Raw genomic sequence first — 27,665 nt, 5'->3', positions numbered from 1 at the left:
GTGGCTTAAAGCTCCTGTTTACTGCTGGTAAATTTCCACCAGGAGCTTTATGGGATATCATCTCAAAAGGAATTCAGTTGTAGTCTTGCAAACACTGACCCAGTCTTTAAAATAATCTTATAGGCTGAAAAGGCACGTTTTTACTTGTGAACAGGTAGCAGACTTTAGTCTTTTATAATCCATTTAGAGTGTGGTGAGAGTTACTAAGTATGTGCACACAGACACACAAGAGTACCTGTAGACTTTTACACTAATTATAAATTCTACATGTGTTGTTGTTTTCGCACATAAACTCATCCTGCCAGCCTGGTGACATTAGACTAGAGTCCTGCTGATCTTAAAATAACCAAGTCTGTTTACTGAAGCACGGTTTTAATGTGTTTGTACTTTCTTGTGCTACTTTGTTCAGTTGTGACATATTTTGGATTTAAATTTTGTGCAAATTATCACAGTTTAACTGAAAGTCAGTTAAACTTCATGGATTTTGAGTCTATTTCAACAACTTTGGTGCAAATCAAAGGGACAGCGTTGACAACAATCAGACAATCAAAAAAAAAAGAGGAACGGCTTTGAAGTTGGTGGCTCTCTCTATATTCCTCCTAACTATTTTTCTTTAGTTTGCTTTTTTCTGCTTGTAGCTTGAGATAGTACCTGTGTGACCTGAATGGGTTGCACAGATAGTCCAGCTCCAACAGGATGGCACAACCATGCTCAACATCACAGGAAGGATGCCCATGTTCCAGCAAACCCTCATGTGTGGAGGAGATACCAGGAAATGAGCTGTTATGCAACGAGAGCTGAACAGGGCTGTAGAAGAGCATGAACCCAGCAGTGTTTGTGCCTCATGTGCATGTTTCTAACCAGACTGTCAGAATGAGACTCTATGAGGGTGCTGGGCATTGTGGACAGTGTGGCCATATTAACTAGATGGGTTGCCAACATTGACCGGAGGGCATTTTTTTTGTTATTACATTAATAATATGTGTTTTCTTGTTCTTTTTTAGAGCACTTGCACTCATGCACGCTATGCAGAATCAAAACCGTAGATGCATAGTACACTCACAGAGAAGTATAACCGCAGTTATAAAAGTGGAAAATATCTTTCTTAGATTGCAGAAGCAAAGCGGGAAACAAACACAGAGACTTTTTCCCTCGGTGCAGACGTGGATCGAGTAACTCACCACACAGTAGGACAGCTGACTGTGAGAGAACTGTGTCTTCAACGCATTGCCATTAGTTTCACGATTTTCGAGTAGGGCTGCGCTTTGAAAACTAGCTGCACAAGCTGGTGAATGACCTTTTTTTGCATGGCTCCTTCCTCCCTGTCCTCCTCAGACGTGCTGGTTACTGTTGCAGAAGCACTAAACTACTGTTAACCCAATAATTAAACTGAGATCATACTGCAAAAAGTTAGCAGCAATACGGATGTTTACGTTTTCCATTATTAAATTGTACAAATTAGTGCAACTTAATTTGACTTTATCAGTTGGTTTAATAAACTGAAACTGTAAAAATGAGAAACCTTTAAAGTCTTGAAGCTTGACAACTAGTAACCAAGACCTCAGAAGTTTTCTTTAAATTGAGTTTTTCGTCCATGTAACATTTTAAAATGTCTTTACTTCATTAAACAGTTCATGCTGTACGTTTAGCTTTAGAGGCTCTGGAGAAAATGTATTCATTATTTAAATACCAACACGTTGTTGATTAAAATCTTTCACACAATGAGTCAAAGCACTGCATTCTCCTGCAGAAACAGAATCAAAGGTGTGTTTTTTTTCCTGCAACATGAAAAGAAGAACAATTCATTCTCTATTAAAAAAGCAACAAAAGAGCATATTCACAAGTGTCCTTCAGCGAAGTTTGAACAAATTGAAGCGGTCATTTGTCAGGGATGCAGTGAAAAGTCAGGAAGTTTAAATTTAGTTTAGTTTTTATTAGACATTATGAGTTAAGAAATATTTTCAGCAGATTCCAAAAGTTTTTTCATTTACTATTTAAAAAGAAAAAAGCAGTGAATCCAAAATAATTACAGCAGGGATGTTATAGTAATTTTACTGCATGGGCCACACACATCCCACTTTGATGTGAAGTGGGCTGAACCAGTAAAAACGTGATAAACGTGTAGAAAATTCATTCAAAGAAAATGTCTTTGTAGTTTGGGATAGTATGGATGGCAATGAGTGGTGGGAGTCATTATCAGTAGGAAAAACTACAGAACTTATGAAAATGCTGTTAAAGTTCAACATCTATCCACTAAAGCTGTCCAGGCTTACCTTTGATGCCCCTGACTTACAGTATGACAACAATATAGACATCTGATGTCTGAAAAGAATGACAAAAAGAACAGCAATAACCAAAATGTATAATAATTATCATGAAATATACCTTTTAAGAGTTTTGAACACTGTAATCAGCTAAATATGAAAATAAAAAGGTGGAACTACTTTCTCGTCTCCTTTGAGGATCTTTTTGACTATCGTCAAGAGATTGAGTTTGAGTTTTTTCATTAAAGGATTGAGAGCAATTTTAAATGTGTTTACCTTTGTGGTTGATTATTTGACAACAAGCAGTCTCACATGGTAAAATGAACTTTAGGTGACAGAGCCTCTATTAGTAAATCCAACCATGCATATAACCCAGATTTATGCCACAGCTCTCCTTTTCTTATAGCAACCCCACCCAGACCTCTGAAACAGACAGACCCTTCTCCAGAAAGCACTCCAGCAGGTAGCCTTCTGCTCCTTCCTGTTCTTGGATTGGATCAAACAGCTATTCAACTTTTTTAGAGAAATCAGGAAATAATCACACAGTAGAAGATTGCTTCTGGTTGGTCCATTTTTTTTTTTTTTATCAAAACAAGCTAAACAAAACATTTCTAGCCACAAAAGTCTTTGCCACATTTCTGCTCTCATAGAAAAAACACGGCAGCACAAAAGCATAAAGCATCCTGGAGCTTGTTCGGTCCATGGAGAACGTTTGCAGCAGCCAAAGCTTTAAAGGCCTCCACCTCTTCCCTCATACTGTTAGGGAATTGAAACCGCCTTTTAAGAAGATGAATCCACTTCTGGCACAAAGGAAAATCAATGAGGTGGAAACAAAAAAAAAAAAAAAAAAAAAAAAAAAGACGAGAGAAAACATTCTGAAAGTGGCGGTTTCACTTGTTGATGGAACAAAAAAGGAGAAGACAGTAACCTAGAGAACGCCACAGGGTTTATTTTGAGTAACAACTGTATCTTTGCAGAAGTCTGCGGTGAAGACGTGATGAGAAGCTTGTTCCCGTCACCGATGAGCTGCCACTTGTTCCAAATGTAAATTTGTTCTTTTTTCAGAGGAAACTTGATAACTTATAATCAAGCAGCTACTTGGAAAGTTCCCCTTTTTTTTTTATCATGATCTAGCTGCTGTTTCTGATTTTCTTTGTTTTCCTAGAAATTTTCTTTATTGAAGATGAACTTGACATCAGCAGCTGAATGAGACATACACTGTTTCTCCAGAGATGTCGCCAGCTGAGGCGGACCGCACAGGAACACACCAACTTTAGATCTGCAGGCACAAAACACCCCAACACTTTGATTATAGATATTGGTATTTATAGCATTCATCAGAGCAACAGTCATGGCTGTATTCCACTCAGTGGTCACACTTTAATAGCTTCAGAAAGAATCAAAAGGCAATGAATTAGCAGCAAAACTGTTTTGCAAACAATTCAAAAGTTCTCACAGAATAACTGAATTTGTGTATTTGTAAGTCTGTGCTTTAAATACTTACTATTTCCTACAGGCAGTTAAATCCAGTGTTATAAAAAGATCCCAGGGACCCCATTTAAATAGATGTACTACACATACCAGCATTAAAATTTCAAGAAACAGGAAATGGATGAAAAAAATAAATAAATGTTAGGCGCAGAATGTGGCAGTAAGTTTGTACAGGCCTGCAACTAAAGATAAAATACAGATGGATAAAGAAAGATAAAAATCCATACTGGATTAATACACTGAGTGTTTTCTTATTTACCTAATTTGTTATTGGTAAAACTTTAAAAACAGTATGAAATGACCTTTAAAGTAACGAAAAGTGGCACCAACTTGGGAGATACTGCTAATAAAATAGTTTACACAATTACAAGGAGAAACACAATTTATAAAGTTTATATTATCACAAAATATAACTTGTACATGCTGAAGGTCAGTCTGACTAAATCGTTTTACCTTAATACATTATTGGTAACGTATACAGTGTGCCGGACTGATATTTTATTGTTTTGAGAAACTTTTTCCTTTGATGTACCGAACTGTATCATACAGGTATGCAGGAATTGTAAAGTTCGTTGACAAACCAATTAATGTCTTATCAGTATTAAAGGGTGCTCTACAAAATGAAGACTCTCCTGTTTATGTCTTTGAGTATTTAGCAATATGCAAGCAGTTATATATTTGTTATTTACTGCATCAGAAAACCTTGACTTTTTACGTAACTGTATATGATATTTCACTCTGAGCTGTAATGGACCTAATGTACGACACAGCATGATATTAATATTCTCAAATAAAATTACAAAAATCTCTACTAAATAAAATACTTGAGTAAATCTACTCAGTTTTAAAGCTGCCTAAAATTAGGCAAAGTGGAAGAAAATATGCTGACCCATTTCATTCTTTTATAACTGAGATTGGTATGATGTGCTGACCACTTCTCCCAGTTTACCAGAGATGAGTTTAATAAGATAAGATAAGATAAGATAAGATAACTACATTTTCAGTCATTATGTAGTGAAGAGGTAACAGCAGTTCTTGAGTAGATGAGATCATGGACTGTGTTTGCTTATGGAGAGATAATAACGTTAAAGAGGCTCACCGAGGGTGCTGCGAAGTAATATTGGTAAACTCATTGTCCCAGTTAGGTTTCCCGTAAAAGGTCTTCTGCTTCAGTCCGGTGATCGGATCATTTTCTGCCTCATGGTGAACACGGAAATGAGCCGCCTGTTAAAGGAAATGACAGATGGATGTCACTTTTTTTCTTTTTATGACTTTTTGCTTAATTTAAGAACCACATGCATTAAACCATAACATAAGAAGATTTCTTCAATCACAAAAAATGGTATTTGTTGTCAGTTCAGCCCACAGAAATAAAAATTTATATCAGTGCCTTCATACCTCCTGCTCCTTCCAGCGGGTGAGGTAGATGTTGTAGCTGAGGAAGCCCATCATGTTCTTCTCCGTCATCTGGCCCTCCAGGGACTGCAACAGGTCTGCAAACCACTCGAAGGCTTGGGTCTCCGGACAGAGCCAGTAGAAGTAGATCTGGCAAACAGTTTATTAACCTGACATTCAGACTTACTTACATTTATCATTTATTTTTTGGTTCATTTCAAACACTCTTATTTCACACTTTTTAACTCAAAGCCTTCAGTAAATAGTTTCACAGCAAAATGGATATGTAGCATCTAGCATTTCTTCCAGACAGATGTTGTAGATAATAATTTTTATTTTTGTTTCATTATGAACGCTTCATGTGGGGCTTATGTGATATGGTTAGTTTTATTTAAACACATTTTTTTTAATTTAAAGTTCTCGCTCACCTTTTTGGTAAAGACATCTTGGTTGTTCTGGATGCGTTTGTACCACACAGATTTGAGGATGGAGGCAAAGGGAGTCACTCCAATTCCTGCACCCACCAGCATGACCACCTCATAACGAAACACGTCTTCACTGGCGGTACCAAACGGGCCATCTATGGCCACCCTGACAACAAAATATACACAAAATAATCTTATATCCTGTTTTTACTCTGCTCTGTGCTTTCAAGTCAAGCTTTATTTACCCAATAAAACTTTGATTATGTGTATTTATCTCAAAGATTAACTTGCTAACTTGCTTAACATGTGGATGTATTGGGACTTTTAGCCCCACACCCTAACTAAAGACCCATGGGCTCTGTGGCTTAACCCACCACTAACTAAATCTGACATTTCCAATGTGCAACTGTTGCTAAAATGTGAGCAATTAAGATATTTTTTGTCCCTCAGAGAGACAATGCTACTTGCTTGGTAATGCTACTGTATGTTTAGTCACTGTCATTGTTCACATTTATGTTTGTGTGTAAAATTAAGCACTCACGTATTGGACGTACAAGTTCCTAGTACTTCATTAGATTTATTAGGTTAATGCTAACTTCCAGAAAATCTTTATTATGTTGAATATATGAACACATGATCTTCTTCTCTGATGTTTTTTTGCTAAATGTTTTGACCCTGTTAAGATTATAAGAGATTCCATTATTTATTTATTTAGTTGTTTTTAACAAGATAATTGTGATGGCCCAATAATTCATGATGTACATCACAAGATCTAAAAATTGAACATTTTAATTACAATAATGATTTTACTTAAGTGACTGTAGTGCATAGTGAGTTTTTCTTTGTTTATTCTCTTATTTGTCTGTGTTATGGCAAATTAATTAAGCTTAAGTTACAAATTTGTGGAACTGGAAATGGCTTGAGTAACCAACATTATACTGAGATTTACACAAGGAACTATACAGAGCATGAGCATGAGAGCCTCCTCTTGATGTTAAAGGGCTGTACTAAAACTTGTTTTATCACCTTTTTATTACAACGTGATAATGTCAGATTGTTATGGTGTCTTTTTAGGAAGTTGTATCCAAAAAATTCAAAATGTATTGTGCAGCTCTGCCCTTTCATATGACATATTAATCAATATGTTTTTTTGAAAGATTTTTTTCAAGGTCAGCTTTGACCTTTGGTGCTAACAATAAAGATAAGGTCAAATGCTTGAAAAAGATATCTTGAAAACTGTGGACGTTAAACTGCTGAAAAAAGACATATAACATATTGTCTTCCTTTGGACGGAGAAATATTTGCGATGTTGCCATGCTATGCCTCCAAAAGTGGCTGAAGTCTGCACAACCTCCAGCAGACATGCAAAGAGGCATGGTGCATTGCCATTTTGAATGAAGGCTGCATACATGACTTCAGTCTCAAGCTAACTGCCATTTTTTTGCATCTGCTTTGGCAAATTCTAGAAAAAAATCTAAGGCCAGTTATATAATGTGTATATTTTTTTTAAAATATTAGCTTCTTTTTGTTGTCATCTAGAACAGCTATTTGTTTGTTTTGCCTTCAAGCAACTTAAATAATGACATAATTTCAGGATTATTAAGGGATAATTGAAGACTTGGTCACTGTGCTGTTGTCTAGCAAGTCCAATCAAGGTCTATCCAAGCAAACAGTACACTGGCCTTAAGGTGATTCGAGGCAGCAGCTCAAAATAAAGGCCTCCTTCTTTCATTGTCTGGTCTATAGAAAGGAATTAGTGCTCAAATTTGCACAGCAGGACCACTGTGAAAAGATGGTATTCTTAATATTGTATGATTTTTACTGTTTGTGCCCCTCTACTCATTTCTTATGTGAGGGAAGAGAAACAGACATACACAATAAACCTCTCAGGGCTGTAAATGAAACCCCTCCTGCCAACTTTTCAAAGGCGCGCTGGACAGGCAGCAATCAACTGTAATCACAAGCAATTTAAAGCACAATTTTCCTCTGTTGTCAATCTTTCCTACTTGGGCAGTTTCCAGGCCTCCTGAGGCTCATTTTTGTCCCCTCCACAGGCCTCGTACAGCGCCTGAGTCCAGTCCCCGACAATACGGATGTGAGCACTGAAGTAGTCCTCCTCAGGGGCTGAGGTCAAAGTGAAGGGGTGCCACTCTAGCCTGGAGACAGATGGACACTGAATGAAGACGTACTGTCCCACCTCCATACTGAAGCCTTTCCTCTTCATCTGTAGTTCCAGTGTCTTGGAAGGGTGCATAACCACCTGAAGACCAGGTACAGGGACAATAGAATTATAATTACAGTTATTTATTCAGCCTTTTTGACCACATAGTAGCTATTGAAAGTAAATACAGTTTCAAGTAGTAATAATTTCCATGGCACAACTCTAAAATCCTTTGTGTTGTTACCTGCTGTGTTAAGTGTAATCTGCAGTTGTAGTATTAGTGTAATAATGCAGCTAAAAGTCAACCTTTTTTGAAAGACATGCATTTTTTAATCATTTTTCTTCAGATATTTAGTTGAAACAAGCTTGGTGGAGCTCCTAAAAAATGTATACCAGTGTAACTGAGGCAGGACCGACCTTAGTAATGACCACTTTTTGATGGGATCGGTAGATGCGGACGATCCTCTCACACACATACAGGATCATGGGACCCAACACCCACTTCCATGTCTGAAGAAGGGGAAAATATTGGATGAAGTACTTTTCTTAAAAGCCTGAGAAGAGATGCAACTTGCTGAGTGTTTGGGCTGGTAAGAAGTTTAGAAATTCGAAGCTAACCCCAGGTGGGTTTCCAGCAAATTCTGGGACAGCACAGTTGGAGCCATTTTTACCCCAGTCTTCAAACTTGTCGGAGCAGTTTTGAGGTTTATTTGTGTCCAGGCTGGCCACCGTCTGTCCTCGCACAATACGCCTACAATCAGACACACACAGAGAAAAGATGAGCACTTAAACATGTGTATCAATGATTATTTGAAGAGAGACCTGGGAATTTAGTTTAACTAAATTAATTTAATGGAAATTATATTATTATAAACTATGTAGACAAAATTACTGGGCCAGCTGCACATTACACCTACAGGAGCTGCATGACTATGGAAAGCAATGCCATGGGGCTCCCAGTGATTTCAGCGAGATTTGTAAAATCAAACATTTCTGAAATAGCGTTTGAAAAGACAGACTGCATGGCTTGATGGTTGAGTTTGTGGTTGGTTGAATCCGTGGTCATGGGACTGTATGAAAGAGCTGAATTCACAGACTAAGCGGCATGGCCCAATATTTTTGTTCACACAGTAAATTTGTAAATCCTTAAAACTAAGTGTATGATTTATAAAGCTCAATCACAGGTAAGTACAAATTTTACCAGTTTAGAGACTGATTCAAGACCAAGTCAGAGTAATGACAGTTCAAGAATCAAATAGTATTGACTATTAGTTAAAACTGTGATCAGTATAACATGCGTATGAGTTAAAGACCAAGATCAAGCCCAAATGTCCAAATCAAACCGCTAGTCCTGAAAAATTATGTGACAAAACTGCAGTTCACTTGAGGCTGGGAGTCAGAAGGGAGCCAGTTCACATAGACTCCTATGTTACATTGCCCAATGGTATAGCAGTATATACCGTTGGTATATATCACTTCTGGCTCCAACAAGTGCACTAACATTAAGGATAGAAACATAAAGTTGTGGCTAGATCCAGTCTGGTCAAGACAGAAACCAAGTAAATCATTTGTAATAAGCTCATTGAGGGCAAAATACTCTAAGAGGAATTACGTGTGGCTAAGTGTTTCAGGTCAGAAAAAGACAACTAATGTAAAAAAAAGAAAGAAAAAACAGAGCTGGCAGTCCTTTTATGGTTGAAATTTTGTGCTATCTTACGCATAGCCGTGAAACACCAGTCCAATGAAGAAGATGATGAAGAGATGATGCGTGTACCAGAACACCTCAAAGTATGACCTGCGGATGACCTCCATAGATGAAGTGATGATGAGGATGAGTGCTAATGTGATGGCCACACCTGTCAGCCCAGCGACGGTGGTGAACATGACAATGGTAGGATTCTGTAAATGCAGTTTACAGATGACATTTTGAGAAGATTTTCTCTTTAAAAAGGCCAAACAGATGATTAATCTAGAGTGGGATGAAGTCCCAAGTCATCGCCTCAGTTTTTCAGTTGCTTCAGTTGTAATGACACACCTCATGTTTGTTGACTAACTTCCCTCATTTACTAAATGGCTGTTTTGTCATACTTCCCTATATCACAGAGGTTGATTGTCTAACACAAGGTAACAAGAAGGAAACAAATATTAGAAATGTTGGAAAGCGGAATTTATAAAATGAAATGGAAAGCCTAAAAGTCTCTAAAGAGTCAGCTGGAATGTTGGTCAATTAAAATAGGTTAGCACTTAGCTAACCCCAATTAGCATCGATGGTCAAGTTAAAATCACCAAATCTTATGTACATCTGAGGAAGTCAAACATGTTTACTCCACACAGAAAGGCCCAAGTCAGGATTTGAACCAGGAACGTGGTTGCTGTGAGGCAAAAGTGCTTGCCAAACCACCGTGCTACCCTTTTGCAATTCTTGGATCACTGTGAAGGCACCATGTCTCTGACCTCTGACCACTCTTCATCATGTGCACCAAATATGATCACTTTTGTTTTACTTCTAGATTGTCTTTCTGTGGGAGTTTGGACAATTGTGCTATTTTACAGTAAGAAGACGTTTTTAAGCAGTAATTAAAATGTATTGGTAATTTTGCAGAAAAACAAAACAAAAAAAACATTTCCCCATTTTGTACTGTAAGTACACTGTACTTTTTGGGCTTGGGCTGTTATGGAGTTGCTTAACCTTGCCTACCTTCCAGGTAATTTACAGGAAAGTAAACACTTCTTTCTTGTACACTCCTTTTGAAAGTTATGTTTGAACAGTGATTGTTAAAGAAAAGAAAGACCTGCAAGTTTTGATGGTATTTACTTTTTCTTGTATGTTGGTAAGGAAGAACGGTCCTTCATGGGGGAATTACACCCTTCGTTGTGGGCGGTACCACATTTTAAAATATTTTCATGTGCATGTTTTGTCTTTTTCGGAACCTCAATCTTTCTTTGTCTGAAAGAATGAGGTTTATGTTCTTTTTGTTTTTTTGCTTATATCAATTGTCAAAAGTTTCTGTTTTGGCTTATGAACAATTGTATTTGAGAAACAGTATCATTAAAGATGAAATTTCACAACTGATCTTGAGGTTTTTTTAAGAAAAAGGGAAGTTTGCCAGATGAAGTAATACTACTCAATACAAAATTTAGTAAGAAGTTGCAGAGATTTCAAGACATCATTGCAATACAAGAAAACTCAGCTCATATGACTAATCTCACCATTATTTTTGTACTAAAAAGGAAAAAATGAGGGCAGCCTGGCAATGGCAACAACTCACCGTCTCATTTGTTCTGATGGGGTTGAGGAAGGCGGCGTTGTCCCCATTACCAATTTCTGACAGAACAAAGGTCAGAAGGCTGGTGTTGCGATTGAGCTGGGCGTCCATAAAAAACTCAAAGTTAAACAGATGTGCAATAATGTGCACAGCTACAAGAAACAGAGAAAAAGGAAAAATATCACTATAAATATTCAGTGCTTTTCTCCAAAATGTATACAGTTCTGTTTGGGCAGACATTACTGCATAACTACTCATTAAATGGTCATAAGTTAAAGTTAGATGCAGGTTTATTATTAATCATTACTCAGTGGGATATACAAACTCACAAACTCATCTGTATATTCCACTGACCAGTTTAGTCAGTTTATCAACCTCAAGCTATGTCAAAAAATCTATCTTAAAACTTTAATATGCTTTAAATCATTGCTATCATTAGTTATGGGGTAATGATTGCTCCAACCCCTTTAACATGTTAAGAAAAAAGAAAAATTACCTGTATGGAAGGCAATCATGTAAGCCACCAGTTTGTGAAAAGTTAGGTTTCGATCTAGTTGGCGAGCTGCTGTGCGGCTGCAGCACTGAATTTAAACGAGAAACACACAAAAATAAATTAATAAGCGATGAATATTAAAGCACAAGCAAATACACCACTACAGAATTAATAAGTATGGTACACCTGTTCAACTATTGGTTAACAGCATCTACTAATCAGCCAATCACATGGCAGAAACCCAGTACATTTAAACATGCATCAATGGTCAAGATCAGTGGTCCCCAACCCCCGGGCCTCGGACCGGTACAAGTCCGTGAGTCGTTTGGTACCGGGCTGCGAGAGTTGAGGCTCAGGTGTGAAATGCATGGTTTTCAGGGTTTTTATCGGTTTTCAGCATTATTTTGTTATCGTTTTTATCGTTTACTCGGTTTTCCTGGGTCTTTTCACATGTGTTATGAATAAATCTTCTTTTTTTCGGTACCGGTATTGGTTTTATTTTGTTGTATTTATCCGCGACACCTTAAAGGCCGGTCCGTGAAAATATTGTTGGGCATAAACTGGTCCGTGGCGCAAAAAAGGGTTGGGGACCGCTGGTCAAGATGACCTCAGTTCAAACTGAGTATCAGAATGTGGACTCAAGGTGATTTAAGTTCACCAGTTCACCAGAGGTCAGAGGACAGTAATGCTCTGAGGTGATATGAAAGAAACAATGACTCAAATAGCCACTTGGTACTACCAAAGTTTGTAGCAGAGCATCTCTTCTACAGTACTCTACGGTATTTTTGCTGATCACAGTGTATCTAACTTCTAATGGTGCTTGCTCATAGGGGGTCATTTGATCGTTGGGTTTTTTCTCTGTATGTATTATTGTAGGGTCTACCTTATAATATAAAGCGCTTTGAGGTGACTGTTGTTGTTTGGCGCTATATAAATAAAATTGAATTGAATTGGTTCCTTCTAGTAGGATAAGGTGCTTTTGCACAAGCTGAAAACATTTCAACCTAATAAAGTAAAAAAGTGGCCGGTAAGCAAATGTTTGCAGAAGAATCTGGTCCTATACCCTCATTACTTCTATCAAGTCTTTTCCACATAATGGGACACATTACATGCTATATACTGTCGTTTTGTGGTAAGCCAGATTTTCATTTATCTGTTATTTATCCTTAATGAATACCTGTATGGTGCCGCGGAGGAAGGAGAGGAGGTTTCTGCAGACTGGCAGCAGGATGAGCATGCAGTTGAAATTCAGGCAGGCAGCAGGAGCTCTGGCCCAGGGCAAAGCTTGCTGTGGAGAGTATAAAAAAACGGTGTGTTACAATAAAAAGTTTTCAAATTCACTTCCCTCACCAGTCACGTATAACAGTTCACCAGTAGGAGGTGAAAAGAGTTTTATATAAACCTGAAACTTAACTGCTGACAGGTGTTAAGCAAAAAGAAGAACTAGAACTGGACAGTAAATGGAAATGTCAAGCAGCAGTTATTTAGTGAGGTTTGTGGAAGTTTGAATGCCTTTTAATGTGTCACTTGAAACCTTAAATAGATCATTTCAAACAAGGCTAATGGATATAATTTTTTATTTTCTTATTTAAAAACAGGCAAAACAACAAGATAAATCAAATTAGAGCACGGTTATGGACGGCTGATGGGCTGTGAACCGATCCGGGACTTTACACCCTACAGCAGTTGGAAATGGCTTGAAAAATTCCATTAGAGTCATTTCTATCATTTAATACTGGCAGTCATAGACTTCATAGAGATTGACACACATTTTAATTTAACACCGTGTCATTGGTACCACAATGCATGCATGCATATATTATCTAGATCCTCTAATCCCCAGAAGAGCCCTGATGAGCTGAAGCTAATCCCTGATGGCTCACTTTCTTTATTTATTCATCTTTTCCATCAGAGTGTTATTGTACTGCAGTTACAGAGCCAGTAAATGCTGGTGAGAATACACGTGTGCTCTCACCACTCTGTTTTACATCAATAATTAACTTCATCTCAACATGGTATTGTTAACCTCAAACCCAGTCCCTCATCCCCAAATCATCATCTGAGCCCTTCCTTCAGTGTAAATGATTCATTTTTTTAAGCTTTCCTGAGGTTCTTTTTGGAGCTTACAGGTTTCTCAACACTTTTGGGAAAACAGTCTCTCTAAAGAAGCAGGATGCAGCCACGCTGAATACTGTTCCTCATCTCTCCATATTAAAATTTGAAAAACAGAAAGTACGAGATGCAATGTTTCACTTCTGCTGGCCTGAAGCCAGATGTGCAGCTGCTGGTCCAAAGTCAGTGTGTCATGAAGCCAGCTGTAACTTACTTCCCTTCTCTGTGTGCACGTTTGCTTGTCGAATAATGCCTATGTAGATAAGGAGTGTTTAACATGGGTGTATATGTGTGTATCAGGTGTAAGAATCCTAAATTGCAAGTTTTATTTGAACAAGATATAATCAGAAATATTTGCAAAGCCCGACAGAAATGGCCTTTGATGCAGGCTGATAGCACTGTTCAAACACAAAACGTTATTACAAAGTCCAACAAAGATCCAATAATACCTCACAGGCACATTAATGACTACAAACAAGTATAAAGATGACATAGTTTAAGTTACTTAAATCTGTTTTCCCTATTTTTATATCTGATCACGCCATTTTTTATAGTAACCGCATTTAACCTTTACTCTTTGTGGACTTCGTTTAAAATATAATTATTATTTTTTTTCTTATCACAGTAAAAACTTTTTCAAATGGCAATTAATAACTTCCCAGCATTCAAACATTAGAAACATTTAGTGCGTCACTCACACTTTTACAAATCTGTTAATTTTTTTTCTTGTTGGCTGCCAGACAACAAACTAATTAAGTTGCAGCATTAATAGTTCATGTGCAATTTCTGATAGCAACTTTGTAATTTAAAAATGAATGAAATGAGGAGTTAATCATCGCCGTAAGCCAGTCCCATCCATAAACGTGATCAGGTGAGAGGGAATAATCGTTAGCTCTCACAGTGGTTATTTTGAATGGGAGATATGAGGCTCTGATATCTTCCATGTGGACCAATTATTTGTGGAAGTGTTAACAAACTGATGGGTTTTGTTCTTGCGTACAGGAAATTTTGGCATTTCCACAACAGAAACTTTAACCAACCCCAGGAAGGGAAATTCCCTTCCTCGTTTCAGGGTATTAACCAGTTCAGCTAATTTGGGTTAAAGTTATAACATAATAATTATACTTGTTACTGCCTAGAAAATGGCCATACATTACAGATAGATTCAGTCATGAGAAAGGGAACATTTTCACAGGATTGTATGCAGTCCAGTGCAAAACCTAAGTACACCCTTACTGCTTTCATTGTTTAGATTTGTTTGGAAGCGTTGCCAAGAAAAAGTCTCTTCTCTCTAAAAAGAACATGGTAGCACTATTACCTTTTTTACATTTGTGCGATCTCAACTCCAAAGGTCAATTCTTGGAGTTAAAATAGACCGTTATTAATTCATTTGCATGTATAGATAGGTATCATGAATCGAGTTTATCTTAACATATAAAAAAACCCCAAATATCACATAAAACAAAATAAAATATTCATAATTTAGAACATAGAACTGCAAAAATGTATTTCTTTTTAATGCAAGATTGTTTAACTTATTGCCGTGGCTCTGCACTGTATCACTTCTCTATTCTGTTGCATAGTTACAGTGTACTAAAAAGAGTAGTGGGTGGGGTTGCAGGGTCTGCTTTAATTTTCTTGTTGTAATGTTAGAAACTTTTAAACTTTTACTGTAGCTATAATTTGAGGAAATGAAAAAGGCAGAGTCCTGTTTTTTTTCTTTTTTTTTCATATTTGCCTACAACTTTTGAAATAGGTGCAATTGTGTGTTTAACAGCTTGGAAATTCTCTGAAGAAATAAAAACTAGAAATCTACAAATACCGACTCAGTTTGGAGTGAAAGTCTGTGCAACAGAAGTGAAGTTGCAGGTCGGACTCACCCCGAGCAGGACTCTGGTGTAATACCACCTCTCTACCAGGAAGGCCATGTAGAAATGGACAAACAGGAAGGCGTTGATCCCCAGCCATACCAGCTGTAAAATGCACCCAAACACACTCAGGTTTAAATCAGCTGCAAATACAGCAACAGGGTAGATAAAAGCATCTTTATTAACACACCAGGAGTGCAAATATCAGTTAAGTGCACTTGTTTAAGTCCCACTACAACAATGGCACACTTTCAGTGCTTAACTTGGAGAACATTTTTCTTTACCTGCTGAAAATGACTTCTCTTTGTTCAGAAAACAAGTCAGACTGTAATCGAAGTGCAACTAAAAACGTGGCTCAAAACTGTGGCATCAGCTCAAATTTAGAATGGATGCCAAAGAATACTTCATTCAGTTTCATGACTCTATCCTTGACACAGAAAAGAATTCAGATCTATTACCACGATCTGCAGCAGCCTTTTTTTTTTTTAGCTTAACCAATTAAAACTAAATATTTGGAAAAATGTTTAACTGTTTCAACCAAAGCCTATTTGGTTCAATCAATAAGAAGAAAAATCATATTTTTCTGAAGAAAAAGCTTGTTTTTCCATGTTTAGTCACTGATTTATATACCTTAACTATTTTATGACACATTAATGAGACACTGGTGACAATGCAGCTTGAATGAAAAAAACCCAAACAAAACAACAAAAACGAACAGACGTCATACCAGAAGCCAAAAGGAGAAAATCATTAAATATACTCACAATAACAAAGACTGAAAGTCCCTCGTTGGCGATAAAGTTCCCCATTATGAAAATTGTTTCTGAAAGGAGTGTGTGAAAGAGAGTGTTAGTGTGACAATGTAAAGGGAGACAGGAAATGGTGGCGGAGGAGAGTGAAGACTGCTGTGACTGATTACTCCTTTTATAATCTTTCTCAGGCTACTAATAAGGAAGTGGCCTTTCTGCAGAGGCAGTTTCCTTCCCATCATTCCTCCAGTTACTCTTAATCAAAGTTTGAGAAAACAATTATTAGATGGAGAACAAAAAAAGGTGATAATGAACCCTTAAGCCAACACAGTTAAAAAGAAATCATTTCATTTTCCTAAGAAGGTGTGAAGGACTTTGTTATCAATTGTTTTCTTTCACTTTCAGTCCAAGGTACCAGCTAACAGTTGACCACAGCTAAGGTCCATACAATGATAAGATCGGTTTTATCCCAATTACTCTGCACTTCCAGCTAAAACATTGCTCTGACCGAGAACACCAAATAACTTCTTTCAGGTTGATTGCAGTTGGACTAAATATGTTTATATCCGGTGATCCGAAGGGCCAGCTCTGTTCTAGGATGCCCTCTGGACCCAGTGGAGGTGGTGAGTGACAGGAGAACGGCGGCTAAGCTGTCATCCCTGATGGACAACATCTCCCACCCCATGCAGCAGACTGTGACAGCACTGAGCAGCTCCTTCAGTGGGAGACTGCGGCACCCACGGTGTGGGACGGAGAGATTTCGCAGGTCTTTCCTCCCCACTGCTGTCAGACTCCACAATAAAGACTTTAACTGATCAAGCACACACATCCATACATATGCAATAATACTAAGTGCAATAATCCTTTCTGTCATCATTGTATTTTTACTCAGTTGTATATAGTATTTGTATTTGTATTCTATTTTTATCTTATTGTATATTTATTTTATTTTATTCTACTGTATATAGTATTTTATTTTATTCTATTCTGTACAGTTGTGTACTGTATTTATTCTTATTGTATTCTAATTTTTGCCTCATAACTTTTGCACTGTCCACTCCTGCTGTGACAAAACAAATTTCCCACGTGTGGGACTAATAAAGGTTATCTTATCTTATCTTATCTTATCCTGTAAAGAAGTCCTATTCGGCCTTGTTTAAGGACCAAACATGACCAAAGATGCAAAATCTCAGACTTTAAACTGCTTTAAATACTCAGTTGCACCTACTTATTTTCTACTCTTGAGTCTGTTACATGTCAATGCAAGTGGATATCCTTAAATGTTCATTTTAAGCACACAGAACTGCCACCCACCTGCAGGTCAAATCAGAATGAAGTTGACATAAAGGGCTCGGAGCTAATCAGCTTATTTGATTATTTATGTTTAATAAATAACAAAGAATTTCCAGAAACACTTGCCCAATTTTAGGATCCCTTTGCTCTAACCATTTTGAGACACAACCTAGTGGTCCCCTGAAATCAAGTTAAGGCGCACAAGGGACAACTGGAAACCTTATAAACCCCTGTTGGGATCAAATGCTATTGAAAGTTAACTCTAAAAAAAAGCATTGAGAAAATTCGCTTAACTAGTCCTGGAAAAATCACATTTTTCTTGGCAGATTCCAGAAGAAAGCAGTTATAGAACATGATCATTTTTAAAGTCTGGTTTATGGTCATAGCATTGGTCTTAATGTGGAGGGGGGTGAAGCCTGACATTCAGATAAGAAATGACACTCTTACCAACATGAGCTGTGAGGATGGGTATTCTGATAGCAGCAGTTGAGTCCAAGGTATGTTGACACTCGAGGGGTAGATGACTGTTTAGGAGGAACTAGGTACTTGATGGCGACATTGTAAATTTTTGTCAGAGGAAGTGGCAGTTTTCTAAACATGAAGTAAAACAGAAGGTAAATTTCCACACGCTTCCTATTTCAAACTAGACTGCAGCAAGGGAAACACATGAACCGAACATTAACTTTGATTTACACTCGAAGAGTACAACAGAAGAGAAAAAGCCAAAAATGTTAGCACTTTTGAATCAAACACAGAGCAAAGGAAAGATGCTTTATTTGACACTAATAACTGGAGCTTTTTGTGTTTTTTACAATTAGAAAGAAGCTTAGCTGCAGTGTGTCATTCTGAGTGAAAGAAAAAAAGCAGTGAGTTATTATCTTTTCCACTGATGACAATGAAAAGATCTAGGGGTCCTTAAGGATTGTAACAAACTACAAGAGGGTTGCAGAGTTTCTTAGATAAGTCAAGATGGAGGCTCAGATAGGGTTTTTTTATGAGGTAGAGTTAAGGATTAACTCTGGGGACACATCACAGAATGTGTATACTTGTTTGGTTCTTTTTTGAGAGTTTCCTCATGAGTCACTCTAAAGCTTTTTCCTTGCTAAAAAGTGGTTGCAGAGAACTTAGAGAGGTTACAGAGGCTTTGAGACAAGTCATGGAGTCTCAAAGGTCCAGCGGGTGGTTCCAGGGGTGTATGAGTTAGAGTTCATCGACGGATTTCTGATGCATTCAGTGTTCATTAGTGAGTTTCATGGGCTTTTTTATGTCAAAGTTCTGTCTTATCTGGGGTTCTTGGTAAGGTTTGGTATGTTTAAGGGGATTTCAATGGTCATAACATCCTTAAGTCGATTACAGTGGGCTAGAGGGGTCTTGATAGGGTTAAAGGCATAAAAATAATTAGATTGAGAGATCTTGATGTTCAATTTGGGGGCTCATGGGACTCATCACTTGACATTTTTCCACTGAGTTGTGTGGTGGCGCTAAATGGCCTCTTGTTGCTTGGGAACATTTTAAGGACTCTTGGAAGTATCTGTGGCACCTTGGGACCCAGGAGTTGATAGGATTCCAAACTCAAATAGTATTGAAAGTGTTCCTGGGGGTTCCTGGAATATCTGACCTCCTAGAAATTGCCTATAATGTGATTCTTTTACTAGTCTCCATTATGTGGATGGTACCTAGAGCTAAGGGTTATTTGATGGAACTGTTCACTTGGATATATTTGATAGGAACATCTTGATAATTCCTGCATTAGAAGACATTTTTTTGTTTGTTTTTTTTCCCCTTTTTAGTGAAACTAAAACCAGCTCTCTTTGCTTGAAAAATAAACTTTCCAAGAACAATAACATGTTCTGGATAAAAACCTGTGGGAACGATAAAATAAAATCAAAAGCATTTAAAAATGATATCAAGGTCATAGTTTTTAAGTTTTATCTGGATTTAAGACCTCCATCACTTTAACGCTGGTGCTTTTAGCACAATTGCATGGATGGAAATCCAACTTTCACTTGGGATTATTGTCAATCAGATCACTGCTGATTGTGTTGAGGGATTTAACATTGCTGATTACATCACACCAATAGTAGTTAAGCCTTAAAATGGCGTCCCTCGTGTATGCTGGAAATGAGTATAAAGTTCCCCTTGAGTGTCATCTTTTCCTTGTTAAATATCTGACTGGTGCTCAGTAAATGCCAGGGCTTACGAATATGTAGTTCCATGAAACATGATTTAAACAGTGCACAGGTTTGTGTGCATGCAATAAATCACCAACATGCAAATGCAGAAACAATGTTGGCGCATTACTGCCACCTACCAGGAAATACTACACAGTGTAAAACATGATTGACAACAGACAGTGAATACATGAATGTAGAAAGTAGAAAAAATACCACATGTATAATATTGACAATTCATAGTAATTAAAATCTTAAACTTTATGTAGCAGTTTAATTCTTTTATTCTTTTATCATAAAATAGACTAAAAATCATACTATCATCGTACTATAAATTCCAGAAACTTCTTTAAGCAAGAAAACTGTCAGTGCATTCCTGCTATTATAAACTTGCTGCAAAAAAACCCAACTTGCTGCATTCTTCTCAGGTCACCGACGCGTAATCTAGACAAAAGATGTTTAAATTTAGCTAAAAAGTGAAAGGACTTCCTCTCCAACATCTCTAATGAGTCCTCAGCTGACCAGATGATTTAAAACCCAGGCCCTTCTTAGGGGTTCTGAAGAGGCATTGTTTGCCACAGCATCACCATTCATAATGGCTGTATCCCAATTCAGGGTCTGCAGCCTGCTTAAACTACGCAGCCTTAACGGTCCACAAGGGCCGCGTATTCAAAGACCGCTAAGGCCGGAAGTACGAGGCTTCTGAAATGGGACGGTCTAGCCTCCATCACGCTGCCCAGGTTGCCTAGCAACCATGATACTAACAGCTGGAAACGTTTCATACAGCTTTGTTTGACAGAAATGAAGGAGAACATATTTTGTTCATTTGTTTGCTTGTTTTCACATGAGCTTTGTTTGATTTGTTGAGTATCTGAGGCTGAGACCATGGGACTGTAAAACATGATTGTTGGGCTTCATTTCTGTACTGAAGAGTCATTTTAAGATTAGCTAGCTATCTGTATGTTAACAGACCGTCAGATATCGTAGTTAAATATGCTTCTTTAAAATGATATCAACATTTTGGAGCATGATTTGCTATTCAATTGTTTTGTATGACCATAAAAACTGTGTTATAATCTTTACTAGAAATTCACTAATACTAATGGGAATTCCATTTCTCTTCACTTCTTTATCATTGGCAGGAACATACAGGAACAAAAACAAAGTGTTAAAGCCCTCAAAACTGAAGTGTATTCACAAAAAACCTGGTTCCTAGAACAATATTGTGAGTATGCAGTCACCTACAAAAACGTGTCAGAGGCAACAGATGTGTTCAGCCTTGGATGGCTTATTTATTACTAGAAATTGTCTAAATTTTGCAGTAAATGAAGCTGTTGAATTGCTAGAGTGTAGTCGGGTATTACTGCATACATTTTTTAAATGATATTTTTATTCCATGTAGACCAGTCAGTCTTCTGTAAGAGCTGTCATTTCCAGTGATGGGAATAACAAGTAACGGCGTTACAAACGGCGTTAACTTTTTCAGTAACGAGTAATCTAACTAATTACTACTTCTATCGTTACAACACGTTACCGTTACTAACAAGAAAATGCCATGCGGTTGCGTTACTATTTTTCAACAACCAGACGGTTGAAACTGTCTTCAGCTTACCGCACCTTACCGCATCAGTTGTACAGAAGTAGCTGTCTACGTAAGTAATCTGGGCGCTACAGCTTTAAGCAGCTGCGCACGCTCCCGCGGACAGCAATAACTTTCTGCCCGACAATCACTTTTTGGCACTTTTTTGCAGCTAGGGGGGCAAAACAATCGCATAAGTGCTGCTGTTTGACTGAGGAAGAATAAAGTAGTCGTGGTAAGCCAATCACATGACTCCTTCAAGATGACAAAGCAACAAGGTGATATTTACCAGTTTTTAAATTGTGTTGATAGGCCGTGTAAAACCAGAGCCATGATAAACAATATATATGCGGCGTTTTGTCCTGAATAGTTTCGTCACGTTTACTGTCTAAGGACAGCACTAGCAAGCACTCTCTGCTTATGACCAAAAAAATACCCCAAAACAAAAAAACACCCCTTTCGTGTTGGTGGAAAAATGCACCATGTTAACGAATCAAAAATGATATGACAACATGACATTTGGATGTTTAGGAAAAGGGGGGAGTTTTAGAGAGAGAGAGAGAGAGAGAGAGCGAAAGACAGCAAAAAAAGAGAGAGAGCGAGTTTTGAGATGCGAGAGATTTGTGACGTTTAGCGTGTTTGGAGTGTGTAGTTAATGTGTTGTCTTGTGTAGTTAGTGTGTTGTGGATAGTTTTGTGGTGTGTGTCAGAAAAATGAGGTGACTGCTGTCCCCAGGTAAAAAACAGGAGTGATGCACCTGCTGCTGTCAGAGCTGCAGGTATCAGGCTGTGATGTTCTCCTTTATAGTGGACAGAAATATTTAGAGTGGCCCAAATAATTTGGGTGGCATCTTATTGAATGCAGAACAGCTGATTGTTATGCAAATAGTTTGAAACGGTTATTTAAATAAAAGGTCAAAGGTAAATGGATGCAAATAACTTTGTTTGCAAAACTTGTGCATATGATTTTAAAATTGACAATTTATATTTGCATTTAAAGTTATGAACATGATTCATTAAACATGTTTGTGGTTGTTACAGTAAAAATATATCCATCTTCTACTCTGATTTTACGTTTTTTTTGGTCTGATTTTAGATCAATTGTGTAAATACAGTATGTCAAAATGAAAATATAACTGCAAAATCAGACACGTGAGGTTGTGCTGATAAGAATGATACCAAACAAGGCAAAGTAAATAGTTTTTAAAGGTGAAATGTAGAGGAAACATCAAAAGTAGTTAAAAATGGCCAATTATACCCTGGAAAAAATGTTAAACTTTTTTTTAAAAAATAACGCAATAGTTACTTTTCAAGTAATTAATTACGTTTAGAATCTTGTAACTCAGTTACTAACTCAGTTACTTTTTTGAATAAGTAACTAGTAACTATAATGAATTACCTTGTCAAAGTAACTTGCCAGCACTGGTCATTTCTATCTTCAGCTGTAATGTGCCATTATTTAGAGACTGAAATAGATCAGACCACTGAGATAATTTAAACACATCTGTGTGTCCATGTTGCATGCTGGTTTGCATTTGTGCACTGGAATAATGTGTGTGTGCGTGTTTTGTTAGGTTTTGTATGTCAGTTTTGAGTGTCAAACAAGCAGACGGTTGTTGAAGAGAATGGGGGAAATGTATTATTCAGATCGAATGAGACTGAAGTTTAATGGCAGAGTGACACACATTAGATGTGACAGAATGAGTCCAATACCACACACATGCACAGACACAAACACAGAGTGCAGGTGTATCTTCTTTTTATTGCTGAAACATGTTGGAGTTGTTTGACACAGTTGTGAAGATCACATCGAGCTGTCTGTCACAGCCAAACTTTCATGAGTCGATCAAGACCAGCTGAGGATCATGTGGCTCGATTTTGCTACATTTAAACACTTCTGTCCAGTACTGATGAAAATATTTGTAATAGATTAAACTATGTGCTGAGCCCAAAACTTCAGATTACAAGGTAGAGACTAAATATTGATGCTGGTCCCCTGGTACTCCAGTACAGGTGTCCATCTCAACACTAATGTTAAAGTGGTGTGACAGGGCCATGTGAGATTATATAGTTTTACTGGCTCACAATGAAGCTAATTTAATGAATTCATATACTACTGGTTAAATACTGTAGGCATACACTGGACCCCTTTTTACCACCAAAACAGCTGCACATCCAAAATGAATATCTCATTACATCACATGCCAAGGGTGCTCTATTGGCTTAAGATCTGGTGACTGTGGAGGCCATTTGAGAACAGCGAACTCATTGTCATGTTCAAGAAACCTTTTTGAGATGATTTGAGCTTTGTGACACAGTGTGTTATCCTGCTGGAAGCAGCCACCAGAAGACAAGAACAATGTGGAGATAAAGGGATGGACATGGTCTCAAATAGGTTTTAGTATTTAAATGAGGCCCAGTATAATACTAACGTGACCAGAGGGTGTCAAAAAATATCCTTTACACCATTACACCACCAACAGCCTGAAGTACTGATAAAAGGCAGGACTGAGCCATGCTTTCATGTTGTTTACTCCAAATTCTGACCCTATCATCTCAGTGTCGAAGAAGAAATCAAGACTCATCAGACCACACAAGCTTTCTCCTGTTATCCAATTTTAGTGGGCCCATGTAAACGTGGCACTAAATGTGATCTTCTGCTGTATTCAGAGATGCACTTCTGCATACTTTGGTTGTAACAAGTTGGTTATTAGTTAGTGGTTGATTTGCTGTTGTCTATTTCAGCTTGAAGCCATCTGACCATTCTCTAACCTCTGACATCAACAAGGCATTTCGCCCAGAGAACTCTCTTTTTCAGACCATTCTGTAAACTCTTGCAAGGGAAATCTAGTAAAAAATTAATAGCTAAATGACAAGAAATGCCATGCCTCCTTTAGACTTATATGATTATGAAGGAGATTTGCCCAGCTGCGTTAGCACCTCTCTTGGCCAATCCAAGAATACAGATGAAAGCATTAGTTTTGGAGAGTCCATCAACAGGAGTTTTTGTCAATGGACCTTGACTTTATTACAGCAAACTGGCAAAAATAGAGGCTAATAAGAGGCTTGATGTCATATACCAGGAAAACATTATTCCTATCTGAAAGTATCATTCTTCCACCATCTTCGTAAAACACACACTCTGGAGAGGTTGCTAGCACGTTAAGAAAACCTCTGAGCAAATATAATGAGGCTATTTTTACAACAGATGTTAAACTTTATTTGATAACAGCAGAAGCTAAAGGTAATATTTAGTCAAATTGAACAGTAAGACATCCAGTAATGCATACAGTTAAATGAATCTTATTCCACTGTGTTCACCACCTCTGCTGCTGTGCCATGTACACAACCTTTGTGATTATTTTCATTTACCACATATTTGATGTAAACCCTCAGCTCTCCACATTGTATGTGCTTTATTTTATTTATTTGTTTTGTCCTTGGGATAAAATCCAGCTTGTGTTTGTCACTTTGCCTCCTGTGCCAAACAGTCCAAATGAATTATGCAAGTTCTCCAAGTGCACAAAGTCATCCAGTCAAACCTATGTAATTGTTGTCTCTATTACACTGCTATTAGGTAACTATCAGTTAGCCTGTTGGTTTTAGTCAGGGTTTGGTGTTGGTTTACACCCTAAACAGTCTTTGGATATCTGCCAATTAAGAAGCTCAGCCTGGTTAAAATGACTTGTCCACATTGGTGCAGTTCCTCACTTCTCACAATGCCTCAGTTAAGCATAATGAATAATTATGATTCTCCATCTGAAATGTGCTTGGTTTGAAGGGAGAATGTTTAAGGCTGAAATCCTGCGAAATGAATAATTTATTCACTTGTCATTCCGCAGCTTCGCACTGTATTTCTATGTCAGCCGTGAGCAGTATAACCTACAAAAGAGGTCAAAACTTAGTCCAGGGTGGAGCGTCACAGCATATGGTAAACCTGCTGTAGAAGATGGAGGTTAAACAAATACTCACATGGTGTGTAATTTAGACAAAAGACCTTCTAGTGATTTTTCTTTCTAATCTGGGGAAAGGGGATTAGATTAAATCTGTTGCATGGCGACTGTGACATCACCGCTGGCCCGTTTCACAATCACAAAGAGCTGCAGGCACTGCAGCTGAGACCTTTGAGCTGCCAAACCAGAACCAGGGCTCGAACGTTTGTAGACCAGGATTCACATTCACCACTAAAAACGCATAAAGGCTTCTCTCAAGGCCTTAGAAAAGAGGGCGAGGGGAGGGGGTTCCTAATGGAGTTTGTTTCCATTAGGGCTGCCCACTGAGACTCAGTCCTCTGTTTTCAGTGCCCTGACCTTCATGAAATGCACTGTGGACCACATGACATAAAAATCAACTATTGTACTCACAGTCTCAACATGAAGTGATACAAGCAGAGGCAGACCGCACACACACAACACCCTGTCATGGACAACTAGTGACCTGAAAATTTTCACCCTGTGTTCTTTTCCCTCTGCAAGAGAAATGAAGCCAGCATGGAAAACTGCAGTTCCTCTAATGTCCACTTGAGGCTGGCCCCCAAACTAAGCTGATTCTTATAGATTCCCATATTAAAATGTCCAGTATTGTAGCAGAATTAAAAAGGTTTACAGCCTGTTTTCCAATAACTCAGCTAGGAAGGCTTAAAATACTTTGACAGATGGATGCTGACAGAGGTAGCTGACTAACAGGGTTGCTGCCTTTGTAAACATTTTCCATAGAATCACCAGGTAAATATCATGGCTCACTGTTTTTATAGCAGTTAAAAAAATGAATTTAAACACAACCAAAAACAAAGCAGTTCAGTTGATTATTATACAGCTCAATAACAAAGTGAAATCTAATGTGAAATCGAAAATAATCCCACTAAAGTAAAATAAGCATACATTCAAATGCTTACATAAGAAGGTTAACTTTCTCAAATTTAAGATGCCAACATAAAACAGAATTAAAAATAGCTGTGTATAGTAAAAAAGAATATGGTAAAAAAAAAAACAGATTAAATCACAGTCTATCAGACAATGCACTGCAGTATTAAGTATTGTGACAGTGCATCCTTGATATATTAACATGACATTATTGAATATCTCACAACCATTTTCAAATATTTCAGTTTTATTGTGTTTGATCTCATATATAATATGAGATGCCTAATTAATAGTTTATGCATTTACAAATCCCCATCGGGAGGTTGGAGGGGTTCAGCACTCACACTGACTCAACGTCTTACACAGCAGAGACACTTTTCATTGGAAACAACATAGTGAAGTTAAGGAAATATAAACTGCTTGACTAAGCTAAGAAATATAGTTTGGGTTATGTATAATGGCTTCAGCTTTTTTTTGTTGTTGTTGTTGCCATGGTGACTATTCACTTCTAAAGAGTCTGGAAAACAAAAATACTACCTGCAGCTATTACAGTTTATGGATGTAGCTGGTAATAAAAACTAACAATACATACGCCAGCTAAGTCAGGCTGCTGAGTGGTGGAATTTGTTTCTTAAAGGCCTTTTTAAGCTGTAGGTAGGTCCTTAGGATGTTGAAAACAAGCTAACTAAAAGTTTTCACTCATCACACTTTAAAAAAGCGGTATGACGGCTGCAAACATCCAAACTATGGATATTCATGTGAAGTCCTACAGCCAAAATTGAGAGATCTCAGTTTCAAAGGAACTTCAGGAGTGCAAGGTTAAGCTGCTTCAGCCGTGTTAGCATCTGAAACAGAAAATTCATACCCGGAATGGAGTCAAGCTGTAATGACGAGTCAAGAAAAGGGGAATGAAATAATTTCCCTCAAAATGAGGAAAAAAGCAAAAAAGCAAGCACTCGTGAAAACCTCATAGCCCACCAAAACATCGTCCGAGATTTAAAGCATCTACTTCAAAATTGTACGCTGAGGAGTTGTTTTGGCTACAACATCAGGTGAAGGAAATGCAGGAAAATGCCACCTGCAGAGTGAGTCGGGAGGCTGCTCAAAACAAGGCCTTAACTTTCCAGCTGAAGGAGACTCTAAAAGTTGTTAGTTGAGTTGTTCTTGAGATGAACTTGAACTAATAGAAACATGTCTAATAGTTTATTATACAACTGAAAATGTCTTGCACTAAATGGGTTTAAGGAGGCACAGAAAAAGAACACAAATTAAATACATCCCGCAATTAAACCAAAGGTACTCAAAACTTAAAACGAGTCTGAACACAGCAGGTTCCTTTGGTGCTGCAAGCACTTCAAGCAGTGTTTCAGTTCAGGTACAGTTGACAGCGGGTACAGTTTAGGTTCACAGTGAAACACAATGACTCAGTTGTCCAGCTTCAAAAAAGGTGGCCAAAGGTAATTTCTCTTTCCTTATTGCTAGTGTCCTTGTCACTACTGGCAGGATCAGATGGTGCCTGCAACTCATTCAGGTTAAT

At 37.7% G+C, this 27,665-nt stretch overlaps 1 protein-coding gene across 1 annotated transcript; it reads right to left on the bottom strand.

The window, feature by feature from the left end:
• Nucleotides 1-1,912: 1,912 nt before the first annotated feature.
• cybb (cytochrome b-245, beta polypeptide (chronic granulomatous disease)) lies at nt 1,913-16,365 on the bottom strand. The gene is made up of 13 exons (XM_004562540.3): nt 16,240-16,365; nt 15,488-15,580; nt 12,673-12,783; nt 11,499-11,583; nt 11,006-11,154; nt 9,454-9,635; nt 8,355-8,487; nt 8,154-8,246; nt 7,582-7,835; nt 5,579-5,741; nt 5,154-5,300; nt 4,855-4,979; nt 1,913-3,543 (listed from the first exon to the last, which is right to left on the bottom strand). Exons 1-13 carry the CDS (start codon nt 16,282-16,284, stop codon nt 3,426-3,428), a joined length of 1,698 nt encoding a protein of 565 aa, XP_004562597.2. The 5' UTR covers nt 16,285-16,365; the 3' UTR covers nt 1,913-3,425.
• Nucleotides 16,366-27,665: the final 11,300 nt, after the last annotated feature.

The sequence above is a fragment of the Maylandia zebra genome, linkage group LG23, assembly GCF_041146795.1.
Source record: "Maylandia zebra isolate NMK-2024a linkage group LG23, Mzebra_GT3a, whole genome shotgun sequence".
Lineage (NCBI taxonomy): Eukaryota > Metazoa > Chordata > Actinopteri > Cichliformes > Cichlidae > Maylandia > Maylandia zebra.
The sequence above is the reverse complement of the archived record's forward strand: the minus strand, read 5'-3'. Positions and strand labels throughout refer to the sequence as shown.

Coding starts and splice junctions, on each gene's coding strand:
- cybb (XM_004562540.3), bottom strand. CDS start 16,284: ATGGGGAACTTTATCGCCAACGAGGGACTTTCAGTCTTTGTTATT. Junction 9,636..11,005: donor CCATCAGAACAAATGAGACG/GTGAGTTGTTGC, acceptor CTGCATTTACAG/AATCCTACCATTGTCATGTT. Junction 5,301..5,578: donor AAGATGTCTTTACCAAAAAG/GTGAGCGAGAAC, acceptor ACTGTTTGCCAG/ATCTACTTCTACTGGCTCTG.